We start from the raw sequence: 21,994 nt of genomic DNA, 5'->3' as shown, positions 1-21,994 counted from the left end.
CCCATCCCCTCACACCGCACAATGACCCCCCCATCCCCTCACACCGCCGCCCTCTCGGCCCCGCCCGCAGCCGGAACCGTCCCCGTCCCGGCGCCCCGCGCGCGCTCGCTCCTTCCTGTCGGGCGCCATTGCCCGGGGTACCCGGCGCTTGCTCCCGTTCCAGTTCATCCCAGTCCATCCGCGTCCATCCCAGTCCATCCGCGCCCATCGGGCCGCCCCGCAGCCATGGCCATCCGCTACCCCATGGCCGTGGGCCTCAACAAGGGCTACAAGGTGACCAAGAACGTGTCCAAGCCTCGGCAGTGCCGCCGCCGCGGGGTGAGTACGGGGCTGTGCCGGCCCGCGGTGCCCCGGGCCCGCCGCTCGCGGTGCGGGTGTGTCCGTGTGTCCGGAGCGGGGCCGCGACTCGGGGCCGTCTCCGTGGGGAGGCGGGAGGGCTCGGAACCCCCGCGCTGCCCGTGACAGGGGCCGGGCGGGGAGCAGTGGAGGCTCAGGGGCTTCTGGAGTCTCTCCCACTCTGTTTCTCTCGGTAACGACAACAGGCGACCCCCGCAAAACTGCCCAGTAATGACGACTCGGGGCTGTCCAGGTTCGCTGAGTGCGTGGGTTGCTATGAGGCATTAACGCATCTGTGCCTTTCATCCGCTCTGATTCAGTGCTGGCTGTAGCTGTGGTGTCCGAGGTGTGCAGCAGTGCAAACCCTCGGGATCTCACGGCCCTGCGTTTTCCAAACACGGTGGTGCTGCCAGTGTGTGAAACCTCCCGTCTCGGGGCTGGAGTGAGGACAGACCAGCACACCTGCCCAAGCTCACCCTTGGTACCTGCCAGGGATCAGCTCCCCTGGGACATCCAGCAGCAGGGGCTGGTTTTGGGGCCCGAGCCCAGAGTTTGCCGCGGCCCTTTGCAGTCCAGTCCCGCCAGGATAAACCAGCACATACACTCCTCGTGATCCACGTATCTCCTCCCTCCCCACAGCGCCTGACCAAACACACCAAGTTTGTGCGGGACATGATCAGGGAAGTCTGTGGCTTTGCGCCCTACGAGCGCCGCGCGATGGAGCTGCTGAAGGTGTCCAAGGACAAACGTGCTCTGAAGTTCATCAAGAAGCGGGTAGGTCAGTCCATCCTCCTAACGAGGATGGCAGAAACTGCTGTGTCAGCTTTATGTTTTTCTGCCCTTGCTTTGGTATACTTGGCTTCTCAATTATTTTTTCTGTTGTTTGGGAAGTTACTGTAATCTGAAGGAGTGAAGGGGATGGTCCTTGGCTTGGGTGGGAGAGCAGGAGATGGACACAAAGGTACCTAGCCAGAAAGGCCCCAAGCTTGGGATCCAGGTTTGCTGTGCTGTTTTTACATGGTTTGCATGTCTGGTGGGAGGAAACAGCACTGATGGAGGTTGGGTGCCATTAACCAGGAGACTTCAAATGGGATTCCTTGAGGGCAACAGTGAGAGCTGAAAGCAGCTTCTTCCTTGCCCCAAATCACTGTGTAGAAGTACCACTAAGATGTGATGGCAGCCCCCTGGCTGGAGGTTTCCAGGACTTTACCATTCTGCCTGGGTTTGAGTAGAGTGTCTGCAGTGGCACCTGCAGCAGCCCCAGTCTGTGCTGGGTGAACACTGACTGCCCTTTCTCCCCACAGGTTGGCACTCACATCCGGGCCAAGAGGAAGCGGGAGGAACTCAGTAACGTCCTGGCAGCCATGAGAAAAGCTGCTGCAAAGAAGGATTGAGTTGTACAGGCTGTAACACAATAAAGTCCTTTCTCCCAAAGCCAGGGTAGTGTTGGTGGTACATGTGCTTCAGCGGGTGCTGCTGGGGATGCTGACAAGGCCCTGAACTGCAGCCATCCAGAACTTGCATCACTGGTTTATTTTACCTGCAGCTGCTGATACTGGTGGTGCTGTGACTTATTCTAGAGGGGAATCCTCCAGACCATGTGGAGTCTCAGGGCACAGAAGTCTCTGCAATAGCTAAATACCTTCTCTCACCTACCAGTCTGTCTCCAGACCTAAATGGTGGTAGGAGGGAAGTCAGTGGGCAAAAACTGCTGTTGAAAATAGTAACTACTTTGCACTCCCTTCCTCAGGGCACATCAGCCTGTTCCTTGTGCAGCTTTTGGTGCTCCTTTTTTCCCCCCTTGTACTCTCTGTTCATCCCTGCCTTGTGCAGTGTGTTAACAAGTCATGAGAAAGACCTGGAGTCAGCAAGAACTCTCTGGACTTCAGCAGGTGGACTCTTTTTTTCTGGGCTCCCTTGCTGTGAAATGATGAGGACTGTTCTTCCTGCACAAGGAAATACTTTTCAACTAGACTTCATGTAACTACTCCTCCCCTTTTTCTTAGCATTCCTTGTAAGATGGAAGTATTTGAGTTCTCTGGCCCCCAGGCCTGTGCTTACTGACATAAAACAGTCATGTCACAAGACTCTCACTCTGTGAACAGGAGAGAACTGTTGCAGAGGCACAGGCCATCTATGGTGCAGCACAGTGCTGACTGCTCACACTGAGCATGCTGCTCTTCAGCCCAGATCTGCTCTCCTTAAGCCTGGAGTTCTTTGTGGTGCTCTGACCTGTGACTGACCTTGGAGAACCATGTTCCTTCACCAGCTGAGTGCACCAGCTCTGCTGAACTGTCCTAGGATCTCAGGGTCCCCTCAGCCTAGCACAGGCTTCTAAGCCAAGACAGATTTCTGAGAGCTACTTGCCTTCCACCACAGCAGGAACAAAAGCTGCACATCAGCCCAGCTCTGGGTGTAGTGTTCAGTGTTTTCCCACGAGCTGTATTGAGATTTACAGTGAAATAACTGAAACATCTTCAATGAGAAGAGACCAGACCAGCCCCGCTGCTGGTGGCTGATAACAGCCCGTTCCTTTGGTAAAATCAGAAATGCTTTATTGTGGATCATAATTCAGTATTAAAGAGTGAGAAATCCTTTATTCTAGCAGAGCCATCATTCATTTCAGCAGCTGCGCAGCAGCAAGAGCTCCACGTCCCCTCCAGGACTGCCCTGTCACCCGTCCCTGGGCGGAGGCCGAGCGGGAGGGACTGACCACCTTCCAGCCATCGGGGCACGGGGTGTCCTCATCCCCCGGCCAGATCCAGCTGTGAAAATGCTATATCAAATACCTCCTTGTAGTGTTCCACAAAATGCACTTCCAGTCCCTCTGTAATGAATCCAGCAAGGTCGTAATAATCCTTTTTGTTCTCTGATGGCAGAATGATGCAGGTAACACCCGCCCTCTTCGCCTGTGGGGAGAAGAAAGTAGGGCAGTCTGTTGAGTCCTAGGAATCCCTCCATCTGCCAGAAACACTCTTCCCTATTTCTGAACCAAGAGCAGTTATTAGAAGCATGATCCAGCTTTACTCTGTTCTTTGGAGAGCACCAAGGGCATTCCTGACAAGATGTCACCAGGTCACCAGATGTTCTAGATCTCCCCTCAAGCCCCAAAACACACACTCTCCAGTGCCACCTCAGCTGCAGGGACAGAGGAAGGGGAGACACATTTTAGGAGGATTATGTGAGCACACTAGGGGATTGCTTAGAACTATTCATATTATTTTAGAGTTTTAAGTGTCTGTTCCAGCTTGGGTGAGCATGAAGCTTAGGATAAAAGCAAGAGTTGGAAACAGGTTATCAGACCAACCTACCCCATCCATACCCTTAGCAACATTCTGGAGAGCCTTTGCATAGGGACAGCTGCCCTGGAAGGAGCATGGAATGCAAAGCTGCTCCTCCTGGGGCAGGTTTGTACCCATCACTTTATGGGTGATCCTGCATTTAGCTCTGTGACCCCTCACACTCCTGCAAGTGCAGCCAGTCAGTGCCACAAGACATTGTGAGCACAGGCTAGTCCTGTACTGCCACAAACAGCTACCCATTTTAAAGGCACATGAGGAAAAGAAATCACACTGCACAAGGCTGTAGCCCAAACAGGTCTGGGGACAGAATGCTGATGTGGAGCCCCAGCTCAACAGAGAAGGAGCTAACACTCTTGAATACAGAAAAATGTGTGTGGTGCAAGGCTTATGTAGGCTGGAGTTGTGCAGATGAAAAGTAGGGAGAGAGATTCAATGCTTGGAAAGGAATTCTGAAAACTGCAATGGGTTGAAACCAAAAATACAAGACATTAAGTTCCTTTTTTTTTCTAAAACAGACAACTGTATGAAATGTTAAGTCAGACAAATTCACGCTGGAACAGAGCCTGGATGTTAAGGATGTACCTTATGGATTCTGTCAAATCTCCACTGGATGCCCTCCTTAAACAGGCACTTCAACCCAGCACAGATGATTGAACTGTGCCAGTCTGTGACAGAGCAGACAGCTCTCACAGTCAGTTAAGGCTGTTACCTTCAATTCTGCCAGGCTAGGTGGAATTGAACTAGGCCAACACAGCTGCCCTGGCACAAAGCCTGGGGTCCCATCCCTTTCCTTACAGCCAAGATCCCCATGTTCCCCTGCAGGATTCTCCACCCTGTGGATGGAATCACTGCCTGTCCCACTGCAAGGAGCAACCCCTCTGGCTGTCCCAGTCCCTGCTGAGCCCAACCCAGGGCTCTCTCAAGGACGATGCACAGACACAAAAGAAGAGCTCTTACCGCAATAGTCTTCTCCTTGATTCCACCAACAGGCAGAATTTTTCCAGTCAGTGACACCTCTCCAGTCATGGCTACGTTCTGCCTCACTGGGCAATTCATGGCCAGCGACAGCAGAGCTGTGACTATGGTGCACCCTGCGCTTGGTCCGTCCTTCGGGGTTGCTCCCTGTTTGAAAAAAAACAAAGTGCAACATTCCTGGAGCAGCAAAGGAGCAGCAAAGCCAGACAACCCCCTTGTCCTTGCTGTTTTAGCATTGCCCCAATTTCACAGGGTCTCACAAAGGTTTTTGAACACGTGTCACTGATGGAATCCTGTTATTTCAACTGGCTGATCTATTAACAACTGTGGCATTCCTCACCTTTTTCATGAGGAATGATCCATGAGTCCACAATTTGGTTTCTGGCCTGATGCCACCACCATACTTTTTGGACTCAGGACTTTGAATAAGCAACATGAGTGAAAAAAAAGAGCACAAACACTCTGAAGTTCTTTGTTAGACCTAAGCCAACTATGGAAACAAGAAACATAAGTCAACAGCACAAGGGAAGACCTTCAAGAGTCACAAAATAGGGGAGGACAATACTGAAAATCATTCAAGGCAGAAGAGATCATTCAGTATATAAAGCCCCACAAAATCCAGGCCTAAACTAGTGACAGTCTGGATTTATCTAAGATCAAACAGATCTTTGAGGTAAGCACAGAGGAAATGAATGCCTGAGAGGGAGTAGAGACAGGGATCATGTCCACACTTTTCTGATCCTCCAGGAAACAAACTCACAGACAACAAGACAGTACCTGGACAGACAGAGAGGATGCAAATAGTCCAGAAGGAAAACTTGGGCACAATCACAGTACAAAACCTGTCTTCAGTAAAGCACCTGCCCAAAGCCTGTTACACAGTGTGTGAGCCTCTCTGATCACTGTGTGCATTTATTTTCAGTCCCAAATATTGAAGAAACACAATCACTGCCATTATAGGGACTAGGAACCATGGCACAGAGATCAAGAGCAGTGTTTTCAATTACGTGTAAATGACCTGAAGCCTTTATGAAGGCCCACTAACACAGAGACCTAAACTTTGGTACCCTTGTAACTTCATATGAACTTTTATCCAAATCACTTATCTCTGTGTCACAGTTTCTCCCCACCCTGCACAACCAGGGCCAACAGCTACAACAAAAGCTTAGGATTCCTTAGAGCATTATCCAAGTCCTGTATTCTTGCCACATGCTTGTTGCAGAAAGGAGTGGAAACGGCTCATAAGAAGACTTTCATGGGAACCTGAGGAAAACACCTTCATTCCTAGGTTTTACTGCTAAAAGAGGGCATTTCTGCAGCATGTGGACAAGTGAAAAGCCTTCCAGCTTCACGTCTAGGGGAGCAAACCAGCCTGGCTGCTGTGCATGCTCTGTGAACTCTGCATCAGTTTACCTCTGGCACATGCAAGTGGATGTGAGAAGACATAAGAAAGTCATTGTCAGGGTCCTTCTGCATCAGAAAGGCTCTTGCAAACGTGTAAGCAATTTTGGCACTCTCTTTCATTACATCTCCCAGTTGCCCTGTTACTTCAAGGGACCCATCCTTGCTCTCCTTGTCTTTGGGTCGCCTCAGGGAAGTTTCAATAAATAGAGTGGAACCTCCTAAGAAAGAAAAGAAAAACAACATCCTAAGAAATTAAAGGAAAATCAAACCAGAAGGGTGATGCAGAAGAAACATCAGGAATATGAAACTGAGCCTCTGTGAGATCAGACACCAGCCTTGGGTAAAGAGCAGCTGAAACCTGCTCCCCAGATATGCTCAGGAAGGCCAGCTAGAAATCTCAACAGTCTCCATTCACTGCTTTTTTGGACTTCACTCTACAAATACAGATGCAACCCCTATTTACTGGAAATAATCAAGTTCTTATAATGGTTTCAGGCTCTTTGTTTCCAGAGAGCAAGATGAGTTCATATTTTAACACACTTCTAGCCACTTCAGCTCTCCAGTGCCAGACATCTATTTACCTTCTGCACCATAATGATCATTTCCCTCTTAACCACTTCAATTGTACCCAAGATCAATTTGAGTATGCAGGGGTCATCTCCTTTGCTGTGTGTGCTGTATTTCCATTGTGTGGTGCAGATAACCCCCAAGTTACTAGGGGGGTAATCCAGAGGAAGGTAACAGCCAACTGCACCCACCCAGAGAGTGCTGGAATACCTGTGCCTGCCCTGGACATGCCAAGGCAGTGCTGGGTATCACTGGCAGACACAGCTGTGCCGTGTCACAGAGGCACCTCCTGCTGTTAAGGAAGCACACCAGGTCTTGTCCTCTCACAGAAGGCTTATGTTCAGTCACTGCTGTTCCTAATGCATGTGGTTCATATGGGACATGGAGCTCAAAGAGAAAACGTGCAGGCTGGAAGCAAAGATGAGCCTGGGTAAGGGAACAAGAAAGGCTCCATCCTTCAGGGAAGTAGCAGTCAGGAGCCAAAGCCAAAGAAGTTCATTTTACTGGTGCCAGTAGAAGAACTTCAGTGGACTCAGGAGGGAAAATTCAGTTTGGCTATCACATTCAATTTTTGAAAATCAGACATTAACCCAGAACTGGCTTGTCTCACCCATAGCTGTCCAGGCCAGACCCATCACCACTCCTGGGGGAGTGGTCTCATACATGCGATCCACAGTGAAGATGGGCTTTCCTACGAAGTCCTGCAGGTTCTCAGGTGTCACTTGCACCGTCTCTGCTTCTCCACTCACAATTTTATAGGCAGATTTCCGCAATACCTGGGTGAGATAGGAATTTGTCTCTGTAGAATAAGCTAAGAAGGCTGAAGCACAGTGGTCACAGTCACACAGAAGTTTCCCTCACCTTTTCTACTTGCTTCTGCAGGTTCCTCACCCCACTCTCCCTGCAGTACTGCTTGATGAGCACAGTCAGGACGTCTGATGTGATTTTGGCTTTGTTTTCATCCAAGCCACACAGAACTCGTGCTTGAGGGACCAAGTACCTCTGAAAGAAATAATCCCCCACATCCTTCTCTTAGTGTTTTTGACAAAAGCCTGGTGGTTCCAATTCACTCAACCTCTAGCTCAATGCCATTTTCTGGTGTCCTCAGCCTATGGAACACTGAAGTTACTTTGACTGGGTTTTCAAATAAAAGCAACTCTGTCCAAAATACCACGAGCCTAATTTTTTTGGGGCACACTTGGACGTAAACATATCAGCCTGAATCTGCCAAAAAAAAATTTTTATCAGCTGTAATAATTCAGAGCACAAGAGTGGTTTGTTTCTCTTACCTCAGCAATTGCAAGTTTCTCTTCTGCTACATATCCTGACACATTGATCACTTCCATCCTATCCCGCAGGGGCTCTGGAATGGTTTCTGTCACATTGGCAGTACAAATAAAAAGTACCTGGAAGTATTAAAAGATCATATTAAGCACTTTCATTAACCTGCTGCTTTAGTCCAAGCAACAGTTCCCAAGTTCTGCGTTTCTCTGTCTGAAGGGCTACAGCAAGATCATCCTCTCTGTGCAATCTGGTTTTTATTAGAAGAAAAGTCTTTAGATTTGAGAACTATGTAGTAGGAAGTTCCCTACCCCCAAAATAAATGGTTAGAAATACATGTATCACAAACTGGGAAATCAGAATGGTCTGATATAGATTTTTCTGGTCCATATCTCCTTTGTAAGTTCTTTTTACCTTTTAGGAAATTAGCACAGAATGACCCAATTATCTATACCTGTTCCTAATCCATCAATTCTGCAATTAATGTCACCTATACAAAAAGAGCAAAGACAACCAATTTCAAAAGCTTTGATACCAGCTTTAGGCCACCTCCCTTGACATCAACTCTGCCAATCATTACATAAAAGGAAAAATCCTGCCTTTTTTAGCAGAGACCACACATCTGTGTCCTGCTGGCTCTGCAGGGAGCTGGGGCTACAGGACATAAGCTGGTGATCATGTTCTCTCATGTAAGAACTTCAGTTAAAGCCAACTCCTGCAGAGATAGCTGTCTACCACTCATGTCCCTTTCCAAATGAATAAAGTGTCAGCATCTTTTCAAGGACAGATATATTGATACACATTCAGACATTTCAGCTCTATGACCTCTGCAGAAGAGAAAAATACCTTTGATAAATCCACAGGAACATCAAGATAATGATCCAAGAAGTTAGAGTTCTGTTCTGGGTCCAATAGTTCTAGGAGGGCTGAGGATGGATCCCCTTGATATCCTCTTCCTATTTTATCTACCTGTGGGAGAAAAAATTTTAATGCTCTGAGAAGTTTCTTACCATGATAAATTCTCAAGCAAAGATTTTTTTCAAGGCTCCATCTGAAAATCTTCCTGTGTGTGTTTATAAACATCCACTACCACACTTCAACTTTTCTGTGCTTTCACCTAAATCTCCACAATCATCCTTCCTGACTCATTTATTCTCAAATCAGACCACAAATTGACTAAGCATCTTATTCCTTACAGTCTTGCTTTAGATGTGCTAAGAGAGTGACTCTTGCTAACAGTCACATGGGCAATAGTGATTTTGTGCACAGTGATGTGCCCACACCAAGGTAAGGAACACAGGAGCTATGGAAGCCTCTGAATATCCAGCCAGGTCCATCAGGATCCTTGTGATCCAAACAGCCACAATTTAATGAGAAGGGCAGAACTAAAATTTTAAAGTTGGAGCCTGTTATAGGAAGAGAAAACAAAGGGTCTAAGGTATTACTGTCACCCAAAGAACTTGAGAGCCCAGCCTCATTTAAATAAAAAACTCCTGGGATTTTTAGGAGAATTATTGCTTATCTTCTCTACTGAGGTCAAGAATCAATACAAATCTTTAAGAGCAAAACCTAGAATAAAGACCAAATACCTCACCTCATCGATCAGTATAAGTGGATTCTCTGTCTTGGTCTTCTTCAGACACTGAATGATTTTTCCTGGCATTGCTCCAACATATGTCCTCCTGTTTTAGCAGAGGGAACCATTTAGGGAACCATTGCAAAGTACAGCACACATCACAGAACAGGTATATCCTGCTGGGAAACAAGTCTTTATTTCTTCTGCATCTATCAAAAGCATTCTCCATCACCATACTAAGCACTAAGATCCATCTAGTCTGTTCCTAGTAAAGAACAGACATGAATTTTGGCAAAATACTCCTGGACTATAGTTTTTATCTTTAGTTTTAACCACTTTTCAATTAGAGGAAAGCAAAGAGGTAAGGCTGAGAACAGAGATGTTTGAATTTTATTGGGTTTTGGGTAAAGAAATGTTAGAAAAGGGAATGTTTCATTCTCTTACTTGATAGGGACAAAAAACGAAGAGCAGTGTAAATCAAAAGATACACTGAAGGAACAAACTGTTCATAGCAAACCATAATCTGCTAAAGGGAACTGGTATCCAGGAACAAGAAACAAGGGTTGGCAGAACAGAGATGAACAGAGATGAAAATTACACACACTGTCCATCTTCAGTTGGGTTCCTATTTTGACAACATCAGTAAACACTGGTGGGTAGAGAAACTGCTCCAGTCACACACTGACCTGTGTCCTTTTATCTCTGCTACATCAGTCATCCCTCCCACGCTGAAGCGAAAGTACTCCCTGTTCAGGGCTCTGGCAATGGAGCGGGCAATGCTGGTTTTGCCAACCCCAGGGGGGCCATAGAAGCACAGAATCTTCCCCTGGGTGGATCCTCGTAGCTGGCTGACTGCTATGAATTCCTGTGGAACCGAGGAAGCACCAGCAGTGAACAGAAGGCAACAGCAGCAACACCAAAACATGTCTGTTATCAGGTCAAGCAATGAGCGTTATACACAAAACTGGTTCTCAAAGAAGCTGGGGAGGGCAAGGGGAAAAGCTAAGTCAGGATACTGGGGCACCTCTTTTCCCTCTGGTTATTTACACACTTGGTTGTCTCCCTGTGTTCTGTGCTCTGTACTCACCTCACCAGGAGAACAGTCTCTCTCTCCACTATCTGAGAGAAGACAGACTTCTAGTTCTCCTCCCAGCTTCCCTAGTTCTCACCTGAATCTCTCAAGCTACATGTGAGCATCTCCTACTGGACCACTTCCTCTGTGCTCAGTTAAGCCTGCATCTTTTCACACTTCCATGCCAGACAATCCTCAAGTAACACTCAGCAGTTGAGAAATCAAAAGATACCAGTTCAGAACTGAAGTCTCAACTGCTTATACACTTACAGTAAAGGAATGATGTGCAAGTGGTCAAAGAGATGCACTTCCCTTTAACAAGCCAGTTATTCAGGAAAGATAAGCCTTGTCTCTTCCCTCTACAGCAATGCTACAGAAGGACCATAGCACCAATCCAACTAAGGCTCAAACCTCTGCAGATATTCCTTGGTACCTTAAAATCATCAGCCTCACTTGCACTGCTGAAACACGGGAGCCTTCTCCGTGTCACATCACTAATCAAAGCCACAGGCCTGTATGATGCAACTCAATCTATTTGGGTATAAAGGCTGGGCCTACTCAGCAGGAGTAGTGCTGGCAAGCAAGAGACAAGACTGATACTCAGAAGGGTTATCTGCTTGCAAGTGTGCCACAACAGGCTTACCACGAATCACTGAAAATAATAATTCAGACAGCAGGATTTAGTCACAAGTCTTAGGCACCAGTAAGGGAGATCAGCCCTCTTTGGCTGTCAGCAAGGAGGTACTTCACCTTTATCTTTCACCAGAAGAGACTGGAACAAGGCAATTTAATAAAAGCAAAATCCCAGGGTGTCTAAGAATTTACTATCCATTGTATTTAACAGCACTGTACCACTGGTTTAGTAGATGTCTGTCTATATGGCTTCTGTGCACAGCAACTACTGAGTGGCCTAAGTACCATCAGTGCTGTCCCCAAGGTAACATGAAGCTCTGGGAACAGTAAAAGAAACTGCTGTAATTACTACACTTTTGGAAGGAAATGGCCAAGTTGAAGGCCAGCTACACTCAACAGCTTCACCAAATCCACTAAGCTCTCACCATGATTTGTTAATGCAGAGTCAGGATCTGCACCTGCCTCCCCCTTCACTTGGCACTCTCAAGCACTTGCCCAGTGCAGCACAAATCCTGCCTGCACTGGGATTGTCTTTCACTGCTTGAAGCATTGGCTGCTGTGAGGAGTCTATTCCTGTCCCCTGGAAAGGCAGGCAGTTCCCACAACAAGCTGTTGAAATTTTTGCAACCTGTTGCAATTGTCTGCTCTGATCTAAACCAGCTTCCCTAACCACAGCAAGCAGAGGCAGGACACACTCCAGCAAAAAGTGACAGATATTGAGGAACAAGGCAACACTGAAAACTACCCTGGCCTCTTTTTTATGAGGCACTGCACTGCACAGACTGCAAACCCTTCAGCACCCAGCTATGGGGACAGGGAAAGGTTATGAGGCACACAGGCACCTTAGCTAACTTCTCTCTTTAGTGCAGAGCTATGAACAGAGGCTCAGTGTGTTTCAGAAAGGTTGTAGCTTTGTCAGTCACGTGGAACAAGTCCCTGAACAGACTGATTAAAACCCAGAGACTGCTTCCCTTGGACACTTCCTCACTTGCTCAGCATTAAGTGCAAACCAGCACACTCCAGTTTGAAATGAGAATGCGACCTTCATTGCCACAAAAAATTAAACACATTAACTAATCACCAGAACATTCAGTCCTTTCATGTAGCTCTCTGTTTGATCCCTGAATTAACACCAATACAATGGAGAGCTACACTCTGACACACACCCAAAAATGCCTGATGCTAAGCAGAGTGTGAAATGGGACACACTGCCTGCTCCTGCCTTACCAGAATTCGCTTCTTGACGTCATCCATTCCATAGTGATCCTCCTCCAGAACTGCCTGGGCTCTGCTCAGCTCCAGGTTCTCCTCACTACACTTTCCCCATGGGATGGATGTCAGCCAGTCCAAGTAGTTTCGTGTAACACTGACAGAAACACACAAACGAGAGTGATTTGACAACAACCAGCTCATGTCTTCCTCCACTGCCTTCTGAAACAATCTCACCAGAACAAGTGGGATATAAACTACTCGTGGAAGTGAGGCTATGAAAGGAACATCATTACCTGGACAGTCATTGCTAACTGTCATAGGTTTGAAAAGAGATGATTGTTTTGGTGTAGGGCTGTCTCCTGTCTGAAAAGGAGCAGGACTGCTTGTACACTCTACACCATGTCAACTGTTTGGATCAGGTAACAAAACTTTAAAAATAGAAAACCAGTTTTCTCTGTCTCCCCAGTAGACAAAGACAAGGTAAAGAAGAATGATTCCTGGCTCAGAAGCAAGGAAAAACAGCTGGATGTAAAACACCACAGAGAAGGATTTAAGACTGGGAGGTAAGGATGTCAGGGTGGAAGTTAACAGTAGAGATAATCAGCATAACCAGACCCAGGAGAACTTGGGTGTGTCAAAGCAGCACTCACTGTTCTAAAACTGCACACTCAGAGCAGAGGTTCAAACACACAGGGAGGTCTGCAGGATGCAGTAAGTGGGAAGTTGTGCACAGCAATGGACACAGCCAAGCACAGCTCGGTTGGCTGGGCCCAGGATTCACCCCACACCAACAAAGCTTGGGCTTTTTTCCACCCAAGTACTTCCTCTGCAAACTTGCAACCACTGTTACTACCCTGAGGGAAAGGGAAAGGTACTAATGCTGGCTGGGAAGCCCAGTGTGTCTTTTCTATCATTACCAAGATGCTGCTCATTCAACTGACGTGTTTGCCCTCAAACACAGTCTTTTATTCCATAAAAAACACTTTTAAAAGCAAACAGCCAGGACATTAAAGAGCTGATGAGTACACCAACTGCTGTACTGTACAGCACATTCTGACTCAACAGATAAGGAATGTTCAATTTGAGCTCAGTTTCTGACAGCCCATGTCACAGATCATGTGTTATGAACTATTCCTTTGCAATTCCAACTCTGCCCCAACACTTCAGGGGCCACCTCAGGCAGCTTAGCCAATGTCATGTGTTAACAGCTTCTCTTCTCTCACATCTATTGAAAATACCAAAGTACAAGTAGGAAGAGCCAAAATTAAGGGCAGAAAAAGAATCACTGCACATTTCACAAGGTAGAACTAATTTTTTATGAGACTGCAAGAGAAGACCTAAAATGATCAAAAGAGGTAAACTACAGAAGTAAACACAGGCAACTTGGAGAACAATCCTATAATCTGATCATATGCTACGTTCAGAAAAAAACAACTACGACAACAAGAGAAAAGAAACTCTTAAGACCTTTGCAGAACTGCATTGATTTCTCTCATTCTCCCAACCAACCCTGACACCAGAGGACACAGCCAAGCACTCACTTGAATTCTGAGGAGTGATTATCCAGCAAACCCAACTTGTTCAACTCTTCATCAATCACATCCATGACGTGTTTTGGCACCACCAGATCCTTTAGTCGCTCACGGAATTTCTCTTCTATGGCATCCTTGTCCTCTTTTTCCAGACCTAGTTCTTTCTTAATGATCTTCAGTTGCTCTTGCAGAAGATACTTGCGATGTGTTTGCTTGATCTTCTCCTCCACCTGGACAAAGCAACAAATACAGTAATCTGTTCCTGGTACAAACCATCTAACATCAAATGCTTCCAAATACTTCTCAGTTATGATGTTCCCAGCAACTGGCAATACTACTTGGGAATTATTTGCAGCATATGATGATTATAATACATAAAGGGACTCTACAACATTCTCCAGCGCCCACCACATCTTGGTGGCCTTTACTTGCCATCATTCAGTGCTACAATGTTTTGTTTGTGCTGGGGAGACCAAAAGCTGAGCAGAGTAAGCCAGATGTGATCTCCTTAGTGCCAAATAGAAGGGACAAACCATTTCTCTCTATCTGTTGCCTACACAGGGCAACTGGAGCCCAGTATGCAGTTGGCCTTCGTAGCCACAAGGACAGTCTCCTAATTCATGGCAAGCTTCCTGCACATCAGGGCTTCAAAGTCCTTTCCTGTAAAGCTGTTTTCTATCCTGGTTATTTCAAGCCTGCTGTGGCACTATGAATTTCTCTTTGCAGAGCCTGAGGAGGTTCTTACTGACTCCCTGATGGACATCACTGGTAGCTGGTTGCAGTTAGACTTCACCTTCTTGATGACAACCCTTTCTGCCCAGTAGTCTAGCCAATTTTTTCACCCACCTTGTACTACATCCTTCCAGTCTGTAACATCCCAATTTGGTCAGAATACTACTATGGCTGACCTCAACAAAGGCCATCCAAATGTCAAGGTACACAACAGTCATTGCTGGAATCATAAAATCATTCAGGTTGGAAAAGACCTCTGACATCATCTAGTCCAACCATTAACCCAGCACTGCCAGCCCCACCACTAAACCATGTTCCCCTTTTGTGTTCTGGGCCTTCTCATCAGAGAAGACAATTAGGCAGTTTGCTTCTGGAAAATCCCTTCTGGCTCTTCCAAATCATGTCCTCCTTCATGTGCCTGTACAGGATTTACAGGAGAATTTGCCCCATAATCTTGGCAGGGACTGAGGTAGGCTGACATGCCTACAGTCTCCCTGATTCTCTTTCCTGGAGGTGGATATGGCATTTACCTTTTTCTTCTTTCCAGGAACCTCCCCAGCCACCACAATGTTTTAAAGATGAGTGAAAAAGGCAAAATAATGACATTGATAAGTCCCCTCTGCATCCTTCAGTGCATCCCATCTGATCCCACAGACTTCATCTGTCCAATCTGTTTAAGAAGTCTCCAACAATTCCAACCCTGGTCCAAAAGCATTTTACACTTAACATGAATTCCAAAAGTCCCAGTTACTGGGAGTTAAAAAACCCAGGAACTTTTGACTCAGTATAGTCAAGTATTTGTACTTCATATACTTTATTACTGTTTCGATGCAGTTATTGTATTCTGATTAAATCTTACAACAAACAGGAACTACTGCAGTTCACAGGAGTTAGCAGAGGGTCTTTCAAAGTAACACTGTGCTATTTACACTATTATATTCTATATACAGTGTTATGCTGTATTGTTACACAGGTGCTCAGTAAACTACAGACCTCTAGGATTTATCTGCTTGCAGGAAATTACAACTTGGACACAATTTAACAGCAAATGCTGTAGCCTCATGTGTTGTTACTTCTACCATGTGCATGAAAAAAGGCATTTCTTACAGAAGAATAGAAAATCTTAACTCTAAATAATGTCCCTTTGGAGTGTGTACCGTTGCCTTGCTGCAATAAACATCACAGCAGTGGACATTATATAAACACACAAAAGGTTATTTGTTACTCAAAAACCTTACCTCTCTTCCCAGACGCTGCTGAAGTTTGCTCAGCTCATATTCCTTTTTCAGAAGGGAAAGGGCTTTGTAAAGACGTTTGGGAATCTGCAAAAGACACAAAATGAGTTTTGAGATGCCAAACCCTTGTCAACTCCTGGTGGGAAGGGCAGAATAAAAAACTCCAACAAGTTGTCTGGGAGAACTCTCCAGCACCTGCAGGTGTGGAAAGACAAACTTGTGGCAATTCCACAGCATGCAAAGAAAATTATTTGTCACCAAAGATGCAGTGCATCAGTAACTCTGCAGAGTAAATCAGTACTAATGATTTACTATATCCTTCAACAGGGATCTAGTCACTGATATTAACACAGCATCAAACAGCACTGAAGTCTCCTCTGCATCAAGGCTGGTAAAGAAAACATGACATACAACAGATGTACTGATTCTGTCACATCACTTTAGTTAAAAGCTTCATCTTACACTGGTTTCTTCCAAGATGTCTTGAAGCTCGTGTGACTCTGCCCCTGTTAGGGCTGCACCCATGTCACTCAGATAGATGGGGTTATCCACGACACGCTGGCCAGCCTGCATCATCTGAAGCACAGACTCTCTGAAAAAAAACGTGTGACAAACCCCAAAATGCTCTGTGAACTTTTACATTCAAAAGGGAGTAACCTTATTTACTTGTTGTGACAGTGCAAACAAAGGAAACACAGCTCAGTTTCATAGCAACTTGTATTAATTTCACTAAATAACAAACTAAGTAACAAACACATAAATCACCTGATTAAAGGAATGGTCGCTGAGACATAAAATCAAATATATGAAATTCTCTCCTAACAGGTATGTAAGATTTTTTGATGCCAGTATGCCAAGACTTTTATCCTGCTCATATTACATGGATCAGATCATGATACTCATTGTAGTGAGCTTCACTTAGACCCAGATCACCTACTTTAGGACTTAATCATCCTACCTTGTTTCTAAGTTGCACATCATGTTTTCAAAACTTCCCCTCTGTTTCCAGTATTGGATGATAAACCTTACATCCCAAACCAAAATTCTAGGTGACAATTCAGCAAACATCTCTTCTTCATTACAGCAAAAAGACAAGTGGAATAGAAAATCCCAGCACACTCCAGCCTGAGAAGATGCTGTTCCCAAAGTAGGGCAGCATGGGAAAGACAAACCTGTACAGGGGATTCAAGGCAATGATGTCCCGGATTGTTTTAACAATTTCTGCAGTAAGTGCCTATAAACAGAACAAAAACTTAATCACCAAAAGCATGGAAAAGGACAGGCAAGACCTCAGTACAAAAATGACATTCCCCAGCCCCTGGCCACCCGCTGCAGTGCTGTGCTGATGGTACTTGGTGCTGGGGAAGGTGGTGCTCAGGGGAAAGGCAACAGGGCCTGCAGGCTGCCTGTCTGTGTGCACAAAACTGGACTGGCTCTTGACCAGCAGGTATCATCAGAGCACTCAAACCATCTTTAAGCAAAGACTCAGTTTGATGGAGGACATCAGACAGATTTAAACACAGCCCAGCCTCTTTACTCAGCAACTTCTTGAAGTCACCAGTTCTAAGGAATTGAGCTGCTGTAATAAAAATTCGTTACTTTCATATAATCCCCTCGTGCAGTGACTGTGAAAAGAAGGAACTAGTTTCTGAAGCCAGAAATTAGAGCCTGATTTTAGAACTCTTCCTTTTAAGCAAGAAATGCAGGTGCAATTCTACAGGACAAGTCCAGGTTTGTATAATTAATTCACTTACTTTAACCTCTTCTGTGATCTGAAAATCTTCATGAACCACGTTCTCTACTTCTACCATGAGAACTTCCTGTGAGGAAGCAGCTACAGGATCCAGGACCAGTTCCACAGCTTGGTCCTTCGCTCCAGGCTCCTCTTCAGCCTCTTTCTTAGAGCGCTTTTGTTTCCTCCTAATTTTCTGTTTGTTCTCAGGCTCCTCAGGCTCCACCTCTAGTTGCTTGTTTATACGAATCCTGAAAACCAAAAGAAACCAGCAACAATCAATCCCCCTGTTATCTGTGACTTCAGCTCTTCAGCATGAAAAGGAGAGAGCCTAAGTTGTATTTCGAGCAAACTAAAATTTCAAACTTTGACAAAGGTGACCAGCTGTACTTGTTTTGACAAGATTTAGCTTTGGGTTCATTTTATCAAAATAAGGCTTGATTCAGTAAAACAGCAGTAAGTGGTAGATACTGACAGGACTCACTAAGTACATTTACAATAAGTAAGTTGCCAAACAAAAAGTTAACCAGCCACTGAATTAGCCTATTGGTACGAGCAACTTTTGAGTACTCTTGTCAACAGAATACCACACACAACTAAGTTCAAAACATTTTCTGGAGGGTGAGGTTGCTGGTGCTGGCAATCAGTGCTGGGTAGCAGAACATTCTCTTGCAGGTCACCTGGAACAGAGCCTGGCAGCAGCCAAATGGCCACTCAGCACCCAAATAGCCCCAGCTGCTGCCCTGACCCAGAAGGCATCTAGAAGGTGTAAGGGGAGAACTAAAAGAGGGATATAGAAAGGAGAGGACCCACATTTACAGGACACCACATTCTGTTATTTTGGCTGCTGACACAGGAGTTTCCTTTCCTGTGTGTTTCCCTATAAATCCTCCTCAAATCTGATATCCAGTGGGGTTCCCATGGACTGACTGACCAGTGCTCTGTGTCTCAGCCTATAAAGACCAATTCTCAAGTCAGACCTTCAGACTCCAAATCCTTCCAAGTCATAGGGAAATATTTCTATTCCAAGCAAACCAAAACCAGTAGCTGCCTATTTCCAAAATCTAATCAAACACAGTTGTGCTTTGGTAATGCAGCAGGTGGTCTAAGACTTCAATTGAAAGGGAGTTGACTTGTGAACTCACATAAATTCAGCTTTGACTGCTCATTCTTTGCTGTCCAGAAGAAATGCAAGTGAAGTAAAGTGAGTGGAAGGAAAAAAAGCCATGCTTCAAAGCAAAACTCATCCTGGATCTGTTCCCTGACGTGTTTCTGCCCTCGTATTTTTAATTCTAATGGAAGTGAATTATTTGATGCTTTTAAAAATACAATTTTGTATTGTCTTAGCTCAAAATATTTGGCACAAATAGCTAAATCTATATTTTCAGCAATAATCCTATTTTCTTCAGTTCACTTCTGGGGCAAGATTATGTAGGCAAGACATAATTACAGTTCTGGACTACCTTTTTCTTTTTTTAAAGTAGAAATACTGGCTTGAATTATTCCAGAGAATTTTTTTCACCATTACTAAAGCTTGCTGTACTTGCCAGAGTAACTGCTAAACTTCAGCTTAGTGAATGTTTCCTTGCATCACATCACAATTCATATGAGAATGCCATGCTCTGTCTCTTCCTTTTTGCAGTCAGAGCTGTAAGAGTACCTGAAATACTGGGGTACCAGAGCACTCTCAGGATATATTGTGGTAACAAAGCAAAAGCTTGTGTAGAAAAATGCATATAAGTGGTGAAACCAATAAGGGGATCTCCCTGTTCACACAGATGTCTGGTGAGATGCAGTGAAGCACCAGTAACCAACCTTCGGTGTCCCATGACTATCATCCTCAGCTTGTCTCCAAGGTCCTGCATTTCATGGATCTGGACAAAAGTTCCCATCTGGTAGATCTCATTCAGATCCTCCACCACGTCAGACTCGTTACTATGGAGCGAAAAAATTGGGGTAGATATTCAGAAACTTGAGGGAGCAGGTCAGGTTATAAAAAGAAAGAAATGATCAATCACTGGTTGCAGAACTCTGAATTTAGGAGCAAAGGCACTTAATCCCCACTGTTACCACCATGTAGCCCCTTCTCAAATCATCCAAGTACCTGGAGAGCTCATCTCCTTCCCAAACAGCAGCCTTTTCTAAAGACTCTGGCTCCCAGCAGTGCTGGTGGCAACAAAAGCTGGCATAACATGAGGATAGTCCAAGACTAACCCCAATTTCTGCAATACTATCCAAGGCAGGGAATTGCAGATGATAGCTTTTAGTGTAAATGCAACCCAGACATGGAAACAGCTTATGTTTGTATTTTTTAAAAAGACCAAAAGAAACAACTTACTTGTCATCCTTTTTAAGGAAAACACCCGCATAAGGCTGGGCAAGACGAACTTTCCTCCTCAGCAGCTCAACCAGCTTCTTATTTTTCACCTAGGACAACAAGTATGGGATCAGAGGTGGATTTTCTGTAAGCTTTGCACTCTCAGGGTATAAGGCCAGGCATGGTGACACCCTACAGTGAAATTATGAAGTTTGAGCATGTATTTTTCTAGTTTTGCCCCCATTAGAGGACAGTAATATGGAAATGGAAAAGTAGTAAAGAAACATGACATTTCAGCATTTAAAACAAGTCACTTCATAGTCAAGATAAGACAAGCTCAAAGGCAGGGGAGGAACCAGACCTAATCTGCACAAATCTTACAAGCAAGAAACTTCTCAATCACTTGAACAGCACCTTGTAAGAGTTTCTGTTGCCATGGCTGTTCCTCCCCCCTTCCATACCTGCATGTCCCAGCTCTCCACTCCTGATGGGGAACTAGTTCACCCTTCCCCATCAGCTGCCAGAATTCTGCTCACCAACTCTGTTTAAATCCTCTCCTCCAAAGCCCCCTCTGCTCAATTCCTCTCCTACACACCCCAGCCCACCTGAGTCCCTGCTTTGAGTTCCAGCCAGTATTTCTCCCTGGTTTACTTTCTTACTCCCTTCTGCTCTCTGGATGCCACACACCTGCCCCTGGCAGATCTCCCAGCACCACTGGAATGGTTATCACAGCAGGCTGAATCCTGGGTGACCAAAAAAATAAGTCCTTGTGAATTCTGCTGGTGCATGAACTTAATCTGCCAACCACAGAGTGTTCTTCAAAGCCATGGACAGAAGCTGCATCGCCCAACACTTTGGTAACAACCAGCATGGTTCTGACAGAGCAGCAGGAACAATCCCACCACTGTTGGCCTGTTCTAATCTTGGCACACCTATTTTAATTTTGCACGATGTTTAGCACAACTGTGCTTATCAGTGCCACAGATATTAACAGGAAGAAAATTAATAACTCCTTATGCGCTGTAGAGACTTCACGTTGCCCAGAAATGAAGTATTAAATTGCAGCACAATGAATTTGCAGGGTAAGAGAGAACATTTAGCAATTCTGTTAGACACTGCTGACCTGTGCAATGAAATCAATGACTTTTAGATGTGCATTGTCTGATTGTATGTCTAGAGATCTCTAATAATTATAATCTTCTCCTTCCCCCAACACATCTATAAGGATAGTAAAAGTTGTACATATTAGATTTGAACATGCAGAAAAATACTACAGCAGAAATAGTAATAAATAATACTACAGGAACAAGAAAATACTGATTCATTCTTTGTTACATTTACTTCAAAATCAGATTAGTAAAACGCTAGAGAGGCACAAAAATACAAGTACTTGTTCCAGAATAGGTTTCATTTCAGGAGAAAAAAGTATTTCTGGCCTGTGAGCCCAAGTCACACATCAGTGCTATAACTTATAGCTCTTAAAAATCCATGTGGGGTGCAGGGGGGAAAGATCACACTCTGAAACGGTGACTGCCATCCGCATGTCTCGGCACCCTCCTACATCTCCTGTGATGCTCCACACCGAAGTCCTGCTTTCTCCTTGCACCTCACCAGCACGGGTCTCGGTGCTCTGCCACCAACCCAAGGACGCGTTTGCTTAACCTTCATCAGAGAACACGGAGAAGACAACGAACTCCGAGGGAGTCCGTGTGAATCGCTGACCTTCCCGTCAGAAGCAGCGCTGCTGACGCAATACCTGTGAAACTTCGACTGCCCCAGACAAAACCGCTATCGCGACAGGCCCGGCGGCAGAGCCCGAGCTGAAGGCCGAGCAGCGGAGGTCACACCCGCCCTCCCCGCCCTGCCCGGTGCTCTGCGGTTCAAGGAAGCTGCCAAAGCAAAGAGCGCGGCCCTGAGAACGGCACCGCTGACCCCGCACGGCCGGGGCTGACACACCCCGGGACCCCCGGCCGGGCCCGGGCTGAGCCGCCCTCTGCAGCGCTGCGAGCGAGCCCGGGGCCTCCACGGCGGGGGCGGCGGTTCCCGGGCCGGCGGGGCCGAGCTCACCTCGATGATCTTGATGAAGCG

General features: G+C 45.8%; 2 protein-coding genes across 2 annotated transcripts; one reads left to right on the top strand and one right to left on the bottom strand.

Moving 5' to 3' along the window:
* Positions 1–92: 92 nt before the first annotated feature.
* RPL36 (ribosomal protein L36) lies at positions 93–1,774 on the top strand. Its single transcript, XM_027666646.1, has 3 exons — positions 93–318; positions 976–1,110; positions 1,641–1,774. Exons 1-3 carry the CDS (start codon positions 226–228, stop codon positions 1,728–1,730), a joined length of 318 nt encoding a protein of 105 aa, XP_027522447.1. The 5' UTR covers positions 93–225; the 3' UTR covers positions 1,731–1,774.
* Positions 1,775–2,913: 1,139 nt separating this feature from the next.
* On the bottom strand, positions 2,914–21,988 carry LONP1 (lon peptidase 1, mitochondrial). Its single transcript, XM_027666601.1, has 18 exons — positions 21,974–21,988; positions 19,928–20,016; positions 19,405–19,524; positions 17,612–17,840; positions 17,030–17,091; positions 16,320–16,449; positions 15,861–15,944; positions 13,900–14,120; positions 12,374–12,512; positions 10,128–10,306; positions 9,460–9,547; positions 8,712–8,834; positions 7,874–7,990; positions 7,446–7,586; positions 7,195–7,360; positions 6,027–6,235; positions 4,596–4,760; positions 2,914–3,245 (listed from the first exon to the last, which is right to left on the bottom strand). The coding sequence occupies exons 3-18, from the start codon at positions 19,479–19,481 to the stop codon at positions 3,081–3,083; spliced, it is 2,295 nt and encodes a 764-aa protein (XP_027522402.1). The 5' UTR covers positions 19,482–19,524; positions 19,928–20,016; positions 21,974–21,988; the 3' UTR covers positions 2,914–3,080.
* Positions 21,989–21,994: the final 6 nt, after the last annotated feature.

The sequence above is a fragment of the Corapipo altera genome, unplaced genomic scaffold (genome assembly GCF_003945725.1).
Source record: "Corapipo altera isolate COAL_440 unplaced genomic scaffold, ASM394572v1 193, whole genome shotgun sequence".
Classification (NCBI taxonomy): domain Eukaryota; kingdom Metazoa; phylum Chordata; class Aves; order Passeriformes; family Pipridae; genus Corapipo; species Corapipo altera.
The sequence above is the reverse complement of the archived record's forward strand: the minus strand, read 5'-3'. Positions and strand labels throughout refer to the sequence as shown.